At 36.3% G+C, this 16,317-nt stretch overlaps 2 protein-coding genes across 2 annotated transcripts; both read left to right on the top strand.

Annotated features, from left to right (window-relative positions):
- The first annotated feature begins 6,531 nt into the window (after positions 1 to 6,531).
- LOC110735453 (protein MAIN-LIKE 1-like) lies at positions 6,532 to 7,167 on the top strand. Its single transcript, XM_021915643.1, has one exon. It carries the CDS (start codon positions 6,532 to 6,534, stop codon positions 7,165 to 7,167), a length of 636 nt encoding a protein of 211 aa, XP_021771335.1.
- A 4,385-nt stretch (positions 7,168 to 11,552) lies between these two features.
- Positions 11,553 to 13,031, top strand: LOC110735427 (serine/threonine-protein phosphatase 7 long form homolog). The gene is made up of 2 exons (XM_021915619.1): positions 11,553 to 12,414; positions 12,496 to 13,031. The coding sequence occupies exons 1-2, from the start codon at positions 11,983 to 11,985 to the stop codon at positions 12,817 to 12,819; spliced, it is 756 nt and encodes a 251-aa protein (XP_021771311.1). The 5' UTR covers positions 11,553 to 11,982; the 3' UTR covers positions 12,820 to 13,031.
- The last annotated feature ends 3,286 nt before the right edge of the window (positions 13,032 to 16,317 follow it).

Here is a 16,317-nt window from a genome sequence, read left to right as displayed (position 1 = left end):
TATCATCTAGAAACAATGACAACAGATCAAAAAGAGTATATATGCCTCACGGCAGAAAAACATGGCAAGAAACATATATATGAGAAATTGCCAGCATACTCTTCGGGGTTATATCGTATAAACATACGACCCGTGGAAATCAATATGGTATCTAACCAGAAGTTAGATGACAAACATTTGATTATTTTATGGCATGATCGTTTGGGACATCCAGCAACTGGGATGATGCAAAGAATAATAGCACATTCAGTTGGACATTCAATAAGAAATGTCAAAATTCCCCGATCAGATGAATTAACATGCTCTGCATGTTCACTTGGAAAATTAATAATAAGGCCATCTATGAACAAAATTGCTACTGAATCTCCAAAATTCTTGGAAAGAATTCAGGGAGACATATGTGGGCCAATTAATCCAGCATGTGGACCATTTCGATATTTCATGGTTTTAATTGATGCCTCAACACGATGGTCACATGTTAGTCTACTTTCAAGTAGAAATGTTGCCTTTGCAAAATTACTTGCCCAAATCATCAAATTAAGAGAACAATTCCCAGATCATACAATAAAGAAAATAAGACTTGACAATGCTGGGGAATTTACATCCCAAACATTTAATGATTATTGTATGTCAATTGGAATTGATGTTGAACACCTAGTAGCTCATGTTCATACACAAAATGGTCTAGCTGAATCACTAATTAAGAGATTACAATTGATTGCAAGACCATTATTAATGAGGTCAAGATTGCCATCATTTGCTTGGGGACATGCTATAATACATGCAGCAGCGCTAATTAGATTGAGACCTACAGCTTATCATAAATTCTCACCACTACAACTTGTTTGTGGTCGAGAACCAAGTATCTCACATCTAAAAATCTTTGGTTGTGTTGTATATGTTCCCATTGCTCCACCCCAACGAACAAAAATGGGTCCACAAAGAAGGTTGGGAATTTATGTCGGGTTTGAATCCCCCTCTATAATTAAATATCTTGAACCATTGACTGGTGACTTATTTACGGCTAGATTTGCGGACTGTCACTTTAATGAAACAGTATTCCCATCCTTAGGGGGAGAGAAAGTGGACCCACGTAAGAAAGAAATTGAACTTATTTGGAATGCAACACAACTGTTGATGTTAGACCCACGAACAAATATGTGTGAACAAGAAGTCAAGAAAATTGTTCATTTACAAAGTGTTGCAAATCAATTGCCTGATGCATTTGTGGACACAAAGAAGGTGACAAAATCACATATACCAGCAGAAAATGCCCCTGCACGTATTGAAATCCCAACTGGTAATAAGGCCATAGAAAATGAATCTCAGGCACGCAGAAAGCGTGGAAGACCACTTGGTTCAAAAGATTCTAAGCCAAGAAAATTGAAAAGATTGGATGGAATAGAAAATGAGACTAATGATGTTCCCCCGTCAGAAGGTCAAGAAAAACCAAATGTGGATGAAAGTAAAGAAAATGATGATAATCCAAAAGGGGACGAACAAGAAGACAACCCTACGGGGAATGAACAAGATGTTCAAAACATCGATAACAATGAAATTTCAATGAATTACGTCTCTACAAAGACTCAGTGGAATAGGAAAGATGTTATTGTTAATGAAACATTTGCAAATTCCATCGCAATCGACATCGTGTCTGATGAAAATGATGTTGAACCAAGAACTGTAGAAGAATGTCGACGTAGGAGTGATTGGCCAAAGTGGAAGGAGGCAATGCTGACTGAGTTAAAGTCACTTGAAAAACGAGAAGTTTTTGGGAAAATAACCCTTACACCAGCAGGTGTAAAACCCGTTGGATACAAATGGGTATTTGTGAGAAAACGTAATGAGAAAAATGAAATAGTTAGATACAAGGCAAGACTTGTAGCCCAAGGATTTTCTCAAATTCCAGGGATTGATTATGAAGAAACATATTCTCCAGTGGTTGATGCAACTACATTAAGATTTCTGGTAAGTTTGACAGTCACAAAAGGACTGCAAATGCGATTAATGGATGTAGTGACTGCGTATTTGTATGGGTCACTCGATACGGACATTTACATGAAAGTCCCCGAAGGACTAAAACTACCAGAAAACCACAAGCCTAGACAACTGCTTTCCATAAAACTAAAAAGGTCACTTTATGGATTAAAACAATCTAGAAGGATGTGGTACAATCGTCTGAGTGAATACCTTATGAGAGAAGGATTCAAAAACAACCAAGTTAGTCCCTGTGTTTTCATAAAGCGATCACAATCAGGATTCACTATCATTGCAGTTTATGTTGATGATTTAAATATCATCGGAACCCCAAATGAACTCGAGAAAACTGCAAAATACTTGATGAAAGAATTTGAGATGAAAGACCTTGGGAAAACTAAATTTTGCCTTGGACTACAAATTGAGCACTTGAGTCATGGAATTTTTGTCCATCAATCAAACTATACAGAAAGAGTTTTGAAACGTTTCTTCATGGACAAAGCAACCCCAACCAACTTCCCAATGGTTGTTCGTTCTTTGAATATGAAAAATGATCCATTCAGACCCCGAGAAGAAAATGAAGAGATTCTGGGTCCAGAAGTACCATACTTAAGTGCAATTGGAGCCTTAATGTACTTAGCTAACAATACTAGACCCGACATAGCTTTCTTTGTGAATTTGTTAGCCAGGCACAGCAATGCACCAACATATAGGCATTGGAAGGGAGTTCGACACTTACTCCGGTACCTACGAGGGACACAAGACCTTGGTTTATATTACCAACCAAAACAAGATGCTGCTCTCATTGGGTATGCAGACGCTGGATACTTATCAGATCCTCAAAATGCCAAGTCACAAAATGGATATGTATTCACTTATGGCGGCACTGCAATATCATGGAAATCAACAAAGCAGACATTGACCGCGACATCATCAAATCATGCAGAGTTGATAGCCCTCTATGAAGCAGGACGGGAATGTGTGTGGCTGAGGTCGATGATCAGTAATATCCAAAAGGAGTGTGGAATGAACGCAATAACAGAAGACCCAACCATCATCTTTGAAGACAATACAGCATGTATCGCTCAAGTAACTGAAGGATATATTAAGGGAGATAAAACGAAACATATTGCCCCAAAACTGTTCTTCACACATGATCTGCAAAAGGACGAGGAAATAAATATCCAGCAAATTTAGTCTTGTGAAAATCTTGCCGACCTTTTCACCAAATCACTTCCTTCGAAGAAATTTGAACAGTTAGTTCACAAAATCGGAATGCGACATCTTCGTGAACTATGCTGAGATCAGGGGGAGTATTATATGTACTGCACTCTTTTTCCCTTCGATCAGGTTTTTATCCCACCGGGTTTTTCCTGACAAGGTTTTTAACGAGGCAGTATACCAAAGCATATAATACTATATCGTTGTACTCTTTTTCCCTAGCTATGGTATTTACCCCATAAGGGTTTTACCTAGCAAGGTTTTTAATGAGGCAACAAATACCTTTTGTGTATAAGTATGGGCATTCAAGGGGGAGTGTTAGAAGGCAATGTGAATGACAATAATTGATTTGATGTTACAATGCATATATGAGTCCAACCCTTGTGAACCCATATTGTCTATATGTATGAAGTCATTGTACTCTTAGTTGAATACTCATGCTATATATAGAGTGGCATGCAAGAGAAATTTAACGAGCAATACTTATCAGTTCCTCTATCTCCTCTTACTCCTTCATTTCTCCGAAATAAAACTTTCTATCAGTAAAATTTTTAACATTCACTTTTTTTTTGTTTTTTTTTGAGGAAAATTCACCTTTCTTTTAATATTCCACAAATTATTGAATACTATAAATGTTCCTTTTGCTATTAATTGTAGTATCATCATCAAATATTTATTATTATTATTATTATTATTATTATTATTCATTACATGGTAACTAGATAGCAAATCGTCACAAAAACACATCAATTCTTAACTAATTTTGTATCAATGATATATATATATATATATATATATATATATATATATATATATATATATATATATATATATATATGTGGAAAGCTAAACGTCGCCCTCGAATATCTAACTAACGGCCGCAAAATAAATTAAAATTACAATCTTACCCTTTTTATAAAAAAAAAATAACCCTCAAACAAAATTACCCCCCTCCCCCAACAAAACCCTCATTCCTTACTCACTCTCATTCTCTCTCTAAACAAACCACCACCACCACATCCACCTCCACCACCACAACATCCACCGCCGCCACCAGTATCACCGCAGATAAAAGCGCCGGAGCAGTGGTTGAGTGCCGATCTACACCGTGATAATGCCGCGGAAGGACAAAGGCAAGTCAATTGCCGGCGGAGAAGAGGTTTGAGATTTTTTTATTTTTTTTATTTTCTGAAATCCAGGCAAACGCCTGATTTTTTCGCACAACCATAGTTGAAACGCCTAGTTCGTGCGTACAGCCGTGTGGTTGTACGAAAAATTTGGGCGGTTGAGGTGAAACGCCCAGTTTTTTCGTACAACCACACGGTTGTACGCACGAACCAGGCGTTTCAGCCATGGTTGTTCGAAAAAACTGGGCGTTTGCCTAGGTTTTTTTTTTTTTTTTTTTAAATTCGTTTTTTTTTTGGTATTGGGTTTTAATTGCTTGGCTTTCAATTTGTAAATTCGTTGTTGTTATTATTATTAAGAACTGTTTGGAAATTGGAAATTAAATAATCAACTAAAGTTCAAGATTTTTGGGTTTTAATCAACTAAAGTGAAGGACTTCAATTGCTTGGTTTTTAGTTGTTGATTTTGGGATTTGTTAGTGTAGATTTAATTTTTGTAATGCTTTAATTTTAATTCAATCATAAATGGTTTTAGCATCTTGTGTAACAAAGTAGTGAGATATCTATGCTTTGTGCTCATATATTCACACCCTATACATTTTAATATGACTTTACAATCGGATTATAAATATGTAGTAGTTAGTTGTATTGTGTTTGAGAAATGACGTTGTTGACAATATTTGTACTCTGTATATAATGGATTTTCTTTAAGTGCTGTTGGATTGATTAAGAGTTATTATTGTTTTAGATATTAGCCTCGTAGATGTTCCAACCATTACTATCTATCTCGATGCCTGTATAGAATTTCTTGGAAGTTTTTTTTGAGAATTTTCGTGATGTTTAGTTTGAAGTTTTGTTGATATTTTGGGTGGTTTGTGTTGATATATAGTTGATGAGGATTAAATATGATTTCGAATTCATCTATATGAAAATACTTGTTGAGCATTCTTGATTCTTTTTCATTTTTCAGATTTTCATACTATAAGCAATGGTTATTGGCTGATTTTTATATTCCTATAGTTGTTGATCCTTTTTTTTTATCTACTATAAAGATGTGAGTAGGAAAATGGGTTTTGATTAGATTTTAAATGTTGCTTGCTCCGTTACTTCAAGATTGTGTTGACTTTACCCTACTCCAAAATTGACTAGAAAGATAGCTTTTTTTTTTTTTACCGATAGAAATTTTAAAATCGGCAATTTGATTAGTCTATGTGCAAGTTCCTTAGATTTCTCGAATTAACGTGAATGTGTAATGATAGTTTGGTTTCGGTCATTATTTCTTCTTTCTTATAGTTGATGGTGATACTAGTATTATATCATTACTTTATGTCGGCTAATGCAAGACTAACTAAGGAATAATGTAGAAATATTGTTTGTTGGATTTTGTTATAAATAATTGGATGATATGTGTACTAGTTTATTATTTGGTTAAAAGTTTGAATATTTAGTTGTTAATTATTAGAAATTTGTTGGATTTTGTTATAAATAATTGGATGATATGTGTACTAGTTTATTATTTGGTTAAAATTTTGAATATTTAGTTGTTAATTATTAGAAATTTGTTGGATTTTGTTATAATTAATTGGATGATATGTGTACTAGTTTATTATTTGGTTGAAAGTTTGAATATTTAGTTGTTAATTATTAAAAATATTAGTTGGTTGATTTTGTTAGTATTAATGCCATTTTATTCTAAATTTTGAATGTAGTCGAGGGTTCTGGTCCACGGCATGCTAGATCACGCGGCATTAACGCGTCGGTTAGGAGAGATAGAGGGCCGGGGATTAGTATACGGGAAGGTAGTTCTTTACCGGAGCGCGACAGAGAAGCGGGTAGTTCTGGGACTTATTTGGATGAGCGGGAGGGAGCCGGTCCTAATCCTTTGTTGAGGACTACTAGCTCGGTTTCGGGTTCAGGTTCGAGATACGATGATGATGGACCTGAGGACGATGATGTTGATGCTGATGTTGATGCTGAGGAGCAGCCGACTGTCGTGACGAGAGGTCCTGATGGGAGATTTACGAGTTCACGACCACCTCGATTTGTAGCGCCTTGGCTTGTTCAGGGGCCGATGGACGGTGGACCCGATGTTGGGACCGTTATTCCTAGTTTTGGGGCCCATGTTTCTCGATATATTTGGGACGGGCATGATCGATGATTTTTGCGGTGTCATACTAGAGCTAGTGTGTGTAGATTGTTGAGTGAATGGATGGAGGGATTTACGGCAGACACTGCTTCGCGGATACGACAGACTGGGTTGTCGCACCTGCCGAGCATTATGCACGACCACCTTGATTTTCCGCTGATTTCTGCTTTTGTGGAGAGATGGCAGCCAGATACAAACACCTTCCACCTACCTTTTGGTGAGATGACCATCATGTTGCACGACGTTTACCACATACTTGGTATTCGGGTTGAAGGTGATATGGTTGCCGAGGATCTATCTAGTGACCGGTATAGGACATTTGCAGCTGAGTTGTTACAGTTGACTATAGAGGAGCTACAGGTCAAGACTCAGACTGCCATATATAGGAATGGTGGCGTCCATACTGACCAGATTTTTGATAGGTGTCGTACTGTAGAGACTACAGAGGAGGTTCAGGTCATTGGTTACATGTGGGTCCTTTTGGGTAACACGCTCTTTACTGACAAGAGCGGTTGTCGTACCCACCCTTCTTTTCTCACTGAGTTGTTTGTGGAGCATAACCTGGAGAGGTTGACGAGATACTCCTGGGGTTCAGCCACACTAGCGTACTTGTATCGTCAGCTCGGGCATGCCACCCGAAATGGATGTGATTCTATCGCGGGTTGTCTAACTCTTCTCCAGTCTTGGATATATCCGTAGAGCACACCCACAGCGTCGATGAATATCCGTACTCAACCCTCGCATTCTGTTTGTCTCACCGAGAAGAATAGACAGACAATAGTGGGATACCTTTCCGTTCAGCTGATGTAAAGGCTTATGCTTGTACTTCTGACCATGACTTGTTCTACATGCCTCCAATCCATTACGAATGGCTATGATCTTGTTCTCAATCGAGCAGTGCACTTGAGCCCAAACCGTGTCCAAAGAGCCTGTTGAACTGTCAATCCAACACTTCAATGCTGAATGCTGGCTCTCAACCCTGCAGTTGTTAACATTGCCAAAGTGTAGTACCTGGTTTGTCCAAAACAATACAAACTTCTCCTTGTGTACGAGCCAAGTGTCCATAACATATTCAATCACTTTCGACCATCGACTCCACTTGGTTTTCAGCACTGCAAGTTCTCTGTTATATGCCTCTTCAGATGTAGCATTAATCACAAGCCTCCACCTCCCATTTTTGAACTTGGCACCAATCTCCTTTTTTTTCAAACATGGAAGTAACCTTCGCCTCAACATCTTTGTTAATATGCCACACACACAACATGTGTCTTGTGTTTGGAAACACACTCTTCAACGCTGCACAAAGGCCAAGCTCCCTATCTGTTAGTAGTACCGATGGCTCTCTATGATAACCGATCAACAACCTCAAGCACCCACCGATAACTTTCCTGAGACTCTGGCCTCATGAATGTGTATGCAACAAGAAAGTTTTGATTAGTCGGTGTAACCCCAACAATCTCAAAGAATGGCATGCCGTATCGATTCGTCTTGTAAGTGGAATCCATACCTATCACGTACGGGTATGTGCAAAGCAAATTTGTCATGATCGGGTGTGCCATGAAAGCATGTTGAAACACATTGTTGGAATCAGTAAAAACCCAAGTGAGGTATTTGCTCTATCTGGCCAAATGAAGCACCTGGTGAACTACTTCTCTTCCTTCAAATTGCTCCATTCTTATTTTACTTCTGCAGTTGTAGACATGCCTGATGTTAGGATGGTCTCCGGGAAACTTTTCTACAAGAGTTCTCATGATATGTCGAGGTGGCACCTGTGCCCGAGTCATGTCACGCACTACCTGCTTAGCAGCAATACTAAGACCACTAATTTGTCAATGTCCCTCGGGATAAACTACCAAAGAATGATTGTGAGTTCCGTTCAAGCAACTAAGCTTCCAACCATTTACTACTTTGACATACTCAACCTTGAGTTTGAAGGGACAATTGTTTGCCTTGCTTTTGGTGTCTTTGCGTATCGCGTTCATCATGTCTCTTATCATGCCCTTTTTTCCACGATCACAACTCACATATCGATACGGTCGACCACTCTTATCGGTCTTGTAAGAAGCCTTCACTGACATAAATCCGAGCGGTCGACAAACATTTTGTGCCCATAGAACAGCATCCTCAAAACTCGGAAAAACTTCGTTTGTCAAAAAATGTCCACTATAGTCCACACCGTCACCATCCTCGGACTCAGAATCCTATATAAATATTAATAAAAGTTGGAACCAAAGAAGACGACTAACAGTAATAACAACAATAACAATACAACTAATTATAAAAAAAACTTTCAACCATAATAATGACAATAACAATAATAATAACAATAACAATAATAATAATAACTAATTTTAATAACAATAATAATTTCAAAAGTATAAAATCCAATGACAATCAACCAATACGTGAAATAAAAAATTAAAAAAAAAAAAGAAAAATCGAAACCCAGGAAACGCCTAGGATTTTCGAATGACCTAGGCTAAAACGCCTAGTTTTTTCGAAACATCCTAGGATATTCGAAAAAACTAGGCGTTTCAGCCTAGGTCATTCGAAAATCCTAGGCGTTTTCTGGGTTTCGATTTTTTTTAAAAAATTAACGCAACGTACCGCATCTGATCGGTTCGACGAGCCTTCGGCAAGCGTTAAAGGTTGTGTTTCTGGTATTTTGTTGTTGTCCATAAGATCTAACGAAATTGATTTTGCAAAATTTATAATATTTGTTTGATTTCACGGTGGTTGGGGTGGTTGTCCGATGAAGGTCGGTGGCCGTTCACCACTAGAGAGAGCGGTAAAAAATTTTGTGTCCAGTAAAAGTATGAAATTAAGGTAAAATTAATTATTTTTATAATCGTTATAATAAGTTTAAATACGTAATTTAATTTCATTTTGCGGGCGTTAGTTAGAAAATTGAGGGCGATATTTAACAAACCCCACATATATATATATATATATATATATATATATATATATATATATATATATATATATATATTTATATTTATATTGAAAAAAATATCAATGATATATTTTAAAATTTGATACATATATAAATATTTATCTTGAAATTCAATAAACAACCCGGGCAATGCACGGGGCACAAAACTAGTATTTATATAAATAGACAACAAGAAAAGTTTTATAAAGGTAATTTAATCACGTTCAATCACTAATAATTGATTTTTAGTTATTTAAAATGTGATTCTTTACTAATAAAGCGTAATAATTTTATTTGTATTGGGTTATTTTTATGCATATTTGGGTAACTTTTATTCATTTTAGGGGTAACTTTTGTTCATTTTAGGGTAACTTTATAACGGATGTACAATATTTTATAGAACATCCGATTTTTTTTTAAAAGTTCGTCTTATCTGTATCTTCAACCTTGAATCTTCCTAAAAATTTTAAGGTGCAGGCGGCTATACCTTGCTTGGTACAGCCAAAAAATGCAAAAAGAACATGTAACTATTTTGTACAGAGCATGCAGTTATTTTGTAAAGAACATATAGTTGTTTTGTAACGAACATCCAATTTTATATATTTTTTTCATATCTAAAGAACACCTGCCGTATTAATAAAGAATATGATAATATTATGTAATAAACTTTATCTATATATAACCACCCTAATTTGAAGACAAAATTTAATAAACATTTCACATTAAGCAATGATCATTATGTTGCAAATAAAGTACATTACACTGACCGATCAAAGAACATAAACATATGTTCTTTTTATTTATTTTTTTGGTGCAAGTATGTTCTTTTCATTCTAGGTATATGTTCATTACATTTTAATACTCTGTAGTATGTTATTTTTACTTTAGGTATATGTTTATTACATTTTAAATGTATGTTCTTTTCACTATAATTATATGTTCATTACTTTTATATATCATGTTCTTTCCTACAAAACGACTGTACGTTGCACCGTACAGGCGCCTGTAGGAACCAGCTATTGGAATCTTCCTTTTGCTATTCATTGTAGCACAATTTTGATATATAAGGATTCAACGTCATAGTGATTGTTGCAAGGTGCATAATAGTACAATTAGTGAATGTAATATTAGTGATAATGAACATAATATTTATTATAAATGAACATACATAGTTTTATAATCAAATCATATTAAATTGATGATATATATGAAAAAAGAACTAAAATGAACATACAACTTAAATATTGAGAATGAACATCCTATAGCATGAAAATGAACAGCCTATAACAAGTGAATATAAATAAGAAAATTCAAAATGGAAGTGAACATTTACTAGAATGAACTTCCTATCAAATGAACATGAACAACCAGTGTTATGAACATCTTATTGCATGAAAATGAACATTTTTGAAAAAAAAATCTATAACATGTAAATTTAAATATGAAATCAAAATGAAAGTGAATATTTATCATAATGAACATCCTACCAAATGAAAATGAACATTTAATTACTAAGAATGAACATCCAATAACATGTGAATATAGTTATGAAAATCAAAATAAAAGTGAACATTTATCAGACTGGACATCCTATCATATGAAAATGAAGAGCTCTTTCCCAAATTAAGGTCAAGAAGAACCGCAATTCCCAAATTGCAGCCAAAGTTTTAAGAATTCCCATTCTACCGTCCACGTCACCGGTTCAGGGGGAAGAAATTTTAAATCCGGTCTACAGCAAAACCGCTATCTGAAGTAGCGGTTTTTACTAATAAACCGCTACTTCAGGTAGCGGTTTCTTTTTAATAAACCGCTACTTCAAGTAGCGGTTTTTGTTTAATAAACCGCTACTTCAAGTAGCGGTTTTCTAGCAGGTATAATTTCCCAATTTCACTTTCCTCTTTCATTTTCGTCTTCTCACCAAAATCCCATCCACGCCTTCCACCAAAATCACACCTCCTTCAACGGAAGCCGGCGCAGCCAAGGAATCCACCGACGCCGCCGGAGCATTCCTCAGCAACGAAGGCCGCCGCTGTTGACGCCGAGGGTTCGACTTTAGTGGTCGGCTTCGCTAATTTCAGAAGAAACGTGCTGATCTTCTTGTTTGTGGTAAGTGCCCTAATTATTTTTTGTTGAGTTGGATAAATTTCAGAAGAAACGTGCTGACTTTCAGCTTTCACCGATCTCAAAAGATGAGTTGAATAAGCAGCAGGTCAGTTTACTTGGTCTAAATTTATTGTAGTTTTTAGTCATATACGAACTAGATAGATTTAGCAACAGGCTTATAAAACTTTGCTTTCACTGTTTGTGGCTTTGAATGGGTAGACACATGCAGCTAGAAGTCGTCAAGTTGATGCAATCATAAACCTACACTTAACTATTTTGAGGTTATCCCTCTGAGAACATAAATAAATTGTGCAATCAGTCAATTAGATGATCTTAGAATCCTTTAGATGAAAAACATAAGCTGGTGGTGATTAAATTAGTGATTCCTTACTTTAACAAAGACCCTATTTTTGTGCATTGTATTTCTTCCATTATGTTAGTCATATACATGTTGACATACTTGTTTTGGGAATTAGATGATTTGGCAGCCATATACTGAGGCGGTGATGGATCGACTTCCGGAGATTTGTCGCTCAGACATGCATATTTGGCGTTCACGGGCACCTCTGATATGCTTTGACGTCGTTGAGTTCCACCTCCCAGACCGAGTCCTTCGTCAGTTCGGGTTAGACCAGCCGATCCCACAGGATGTAGACACGGACGTTGCTCTACACAGGAAGGATCGAAGGGGACAGCGTAATTGGGAGATTCGGCATTCGGACCATGTACACGAGTGGAGTCGACGAGAGGCATTAGTCGTCCAGGGATACCCGTTCACTGGGACTTCTTCCCCGGCCATGACAGAGTACATGGCTTGGTACCGTCGCATCACGAGACTGGTCATTACTCCACCTTCGCAGGAGCGCCCCCCGAGTCATTACCAGCCAGCTACCTCGGACCTCCTGCTTGTATGAACTTCACTTCATTTCAATCTAGTTCTTACGTTTTTGATTTCATTTTACTAACATTAAAACTACACTTAAATATAGGCACATGCATTTGCTGATTTGCACGTCCAGCTATCGGGAGCTACTGAGACCATCTCCCACTTGCCACCAGAGACGGCTATACCATTTGCCATACAGACGATGCAGGGTTTTACATCATTTTGTGGCCAAACCTTGTCTAGGGTGGGGCAGTCACACCTTATTCAGCAGCCTCGACCGTCCACGTCTTCATCTTCTACTGTGCACACTATGCCGATCAGACCACCACCTCATCGTGGAGGCCATTCAGCACGTGCCTTCCGTCCACCGACTCCTTCTCAGCATACTATCATGACATCTCCTCCACTAGTGCATCGCCAGTATTAGAGAAACCGACGGCGTAGCAACACTACGTCTGGGGTTGGAGTTGGCCTGGATGACATTCCAGAGGAGACAGCTGCATCATCTTCATCGTCACCTCATGGGAAGAAGCAACGCCCGAGCTAAGTGTATATTTTGGAACTAAACTAATTTTTTTGTAAATGCTTAGAATTGGATTTTGTTATATTTAATCAATTGAAAAATATTCGACTTTGCAATTTTGACTTCCTTAGATCTTCATAAACTTGTTATTTATGGTGGTTGTGTTGAAAATATGCTATATATCTCATGTTTTACAGGTACACAACTTGCAGGTTTTTTTTTTGAGTGATTATGCAAGTTTGAAAAAAAAAAACCAGTCCAGGGTAAACCGCTACTTCAAGTAGCGGTTTTTAAAGTAAACCGCTACTTGAAGTAGCGGTTTTCCAAAATAAACCGCTACATTAAATAGCGGTTTTTTGTAAACAAACCGCTACTTCAAGTAGCGGTTTTAAACTAAAAAACCGCTACTTGAAGTGGCGGTTTATTGCAAAGAAACCGCTACTTGAAGTAGCGGTTTACCCTGGACCGGAAAAAAAAAAACCGGTTTTTTAACCAGTGCTTACGTGGACGGTAAAATGGGAATTCTTAAAACTTTGGCTGCAATTTGGGAATTGCGGTTCTTCTTGACCTTAATTTGGGAAAGAGCTCGAAAATGAACAACCAATGTCACGAATTATGAACATATAACAAATGATATCATGAATTGAGCATCCTTCAACAAAAAAAGAAAGGGTTTCAAATTTTTTTGGGATCAAACAAAATAATAAGTAATAAATCAACCCTCGTGTAATTTATTCATTTCTTGTTGTTAATTTAGACATTTATGTTGAATTTTTTGTTCTCTACAAAATGTAACACAAATTTGCAATTAATTAAACCAAAGTTGAGTATGTTCAAAATCACAAATAATTCAACCAAAATTGTAAATATAGTTGACAAATTATTGGAATATATATCAATTAAAATTTTTACATAAAAGTTTTTTTTTTTTAGAAGTTTAGAAACAAATTGTAAAATTACCTTTTTGTAGAGGTTATCTTTCAAATTCTTTAAGTACACTTTGAATTTCGTCTTTGATCTTCGTTATTTATTTTACAGCTTTTATGCTTTGATAATGGAGGTTTTTGGAGAAAATATAGAGAGTGAGGGTGGTTTTAGAGAGAGAAAATGATACTGTGATTTTTGAAAATGAAAAAATAAAAAAAAAAATTAGTGTTTTAAATGCAATATTATAGTGGAGTAGGTGGACAGGTGACATCATCTTCTACGAGACCACTATCAATAACTACCCTTAATGAGTCATTCAACATAGTACAACCTACATACTAATCAAGAACTTCACAATTGATTGGATCAAAATTAAAAAGTTGATGTAAGTGACAAAAATTACCCCAATGGATCTTTCAAGTCTCCAAGTAAACCAAAATTGTCAGATACAACTCAAACGGCTTGGTCCCTCTCTGAGATTTTTTTTTTTCTTTTTGACAAGAAGAAACTAAACTTCCACTAAAGTTAGTTCTACAACAGTTGGCTAGAAGGTGGGCTCTAGCCACTTGTTCTCTCCCAAACTTCCAAATGACACAACCCCGAAACATGCTTCATAGTCTTCGTATTTCCTTTACTGTCCACGAGAGTCCAATATCCTTATGATAAGGCATCTGCAATCTATACACTAGTGTTGAAGAGTCAGTGTAGATCTTTACCCTCTCAAAATTTTTCTGACATGCCCAGGTGAGCGCTTGTTGGCAAGCTTGGAATTCTGCCTGCACCACTGAATTGGTCTTTCCATACAACCCGAGAAATTTTCACTAGTTGAACTATTACTCCGTATTTTTTTTTACAACACTAGTTGGATCCCTCTGTTCAAAATAGGTGAAAATAGCTCTGCTTTTGGATTTGTAATTAGAAATCATAGTGGGATCTTATTCTTGTAAGGGCAAAGACTCTCAACCCAAACATTGGGTCAAAAAGTTGTATGACTAACTTGCAAGTTGTCTCATACACAGTGTCAATTACTCCAATACTTGAGGGAGCTGATATACATAGACTTAGTCTATGTGTAACCCCACATAGACATTCAATGGAATTGCGACACGTCAACGCTCTTAAAAAAGAAAGAAAGAGAGTTGAGCAGGAGAGTTAAGTGGTAAAAAGGTGTGAGATTCCCGCCTAAGAAGAGAGCTGCGGTAAAAGATGAAATTATGGCGCCATTTTGTTAAAAAATAGGAAAATTTGTGAGGAAGGTCCTTGTAAGTAGACCTTTTTGTGACAAAGGTCATTTTATAAAAAAAGATGGCACAAAAGGTCCTTATATCATGTTTAGGTTGTGAGAAGGAACCTTTGACCATTTTCTGGCATTGACTTTTTTATTTCCCGGCCAAAAAAAGTCATATCTAAGTTCCCTTTTTTAACCCTCCTCTTTTCTCTCGTTTTCCCCTTTTTTCCCCTACCAAACCCTAATTTCTGAAAACAGTTAACACCAAAACTTCATTTGTAATCCCATAAATTAAAAGTAAAGGCTATTCAAAGTAATTCAAGGCTAATCCTCCCCACAATGAGAGAAAACAGGGAAAAAAGGGAACTTAATAAGTCACGTGCTTTACACATGGCTTTTTTTGGCCGGAAAATAAAAAAGTCAATGCCGGAAAATGATCAAAGGACCCTCCTCACAACCCAAATATGATATAAGGACCTTTTGTGCCACTTTTTTTTTTTTTTTCTTTATAAAAGGGCCTTTGTCACAAAAAGATCTACTTAAAAGGTCCTTCCTCACAAATTTTCCTAAAAAATATTATTTCCTCGACCAAGGTATGTTATGTACTTTTAGAAACAATTTCTATGGTAATGGCCAATGAAGTTCTAGTCATTCGTTGAATCAAAGCTGAAGTAAGAAGCTCAAAACATTATTGGGCGACATTGACGGTAAGTTTTTTTCATCAATTGATTAGATTTAAAATGTATAATTGAAAGTTTTTCTCTTGATTTGACATAGTGTAGCAAGTAAATTAGGAAATATGTTATATGACAGGGTAAAGTCGTATCCCCTAATCAAAAGTAATTCCTAAATCCTCTAACTAAAGTAGATATGGAAGTAGGGTCGAACTCCACAGGGAAACAAGTCTTTCTATTCCTAATTAACTAATATAATCTAGATTATTAGGTAACCAATATATATGTTGAATATGAACTAAACTACGGAGATTAAGAATAAGGATAAAATAATATATAAAAGGATCTAGGGCATAAGTTCACCAATAAATAATATTCCAGGGTAGAATTTAATAATCATTCATCAATGCATACATCAATCAGATTATAAAGGGCTTTCGCTACGTATTATAATCACACAATTAATTTACCGGTATTAAATATCATCTTTCGAATCTCGTCCTAACCATTTATAAATTAACCTGCCTATTGAAACTAGACCTAAACATCAATTCTCATCTGTCGAATCTCGAA

Source organism: Chenopodium quinoa, unplaced genomic scaffold (assembly GCF_001683475.1).
Source record: "Chenopodium quinoa cultivar QQ74 unplaced genomic scaffold, ASM168347v1, whole genome shotgun sequence".
NCBI lineage: Eukaryota > Viridiplantae > Streptophyta > Magnoliopsida > Caryophyllales > Amaranthaceae > Chenopodium > Chenopodium quinoa.
This window is presented reverse-complemented; position numbering and strand designations above follow the sequence as displayed.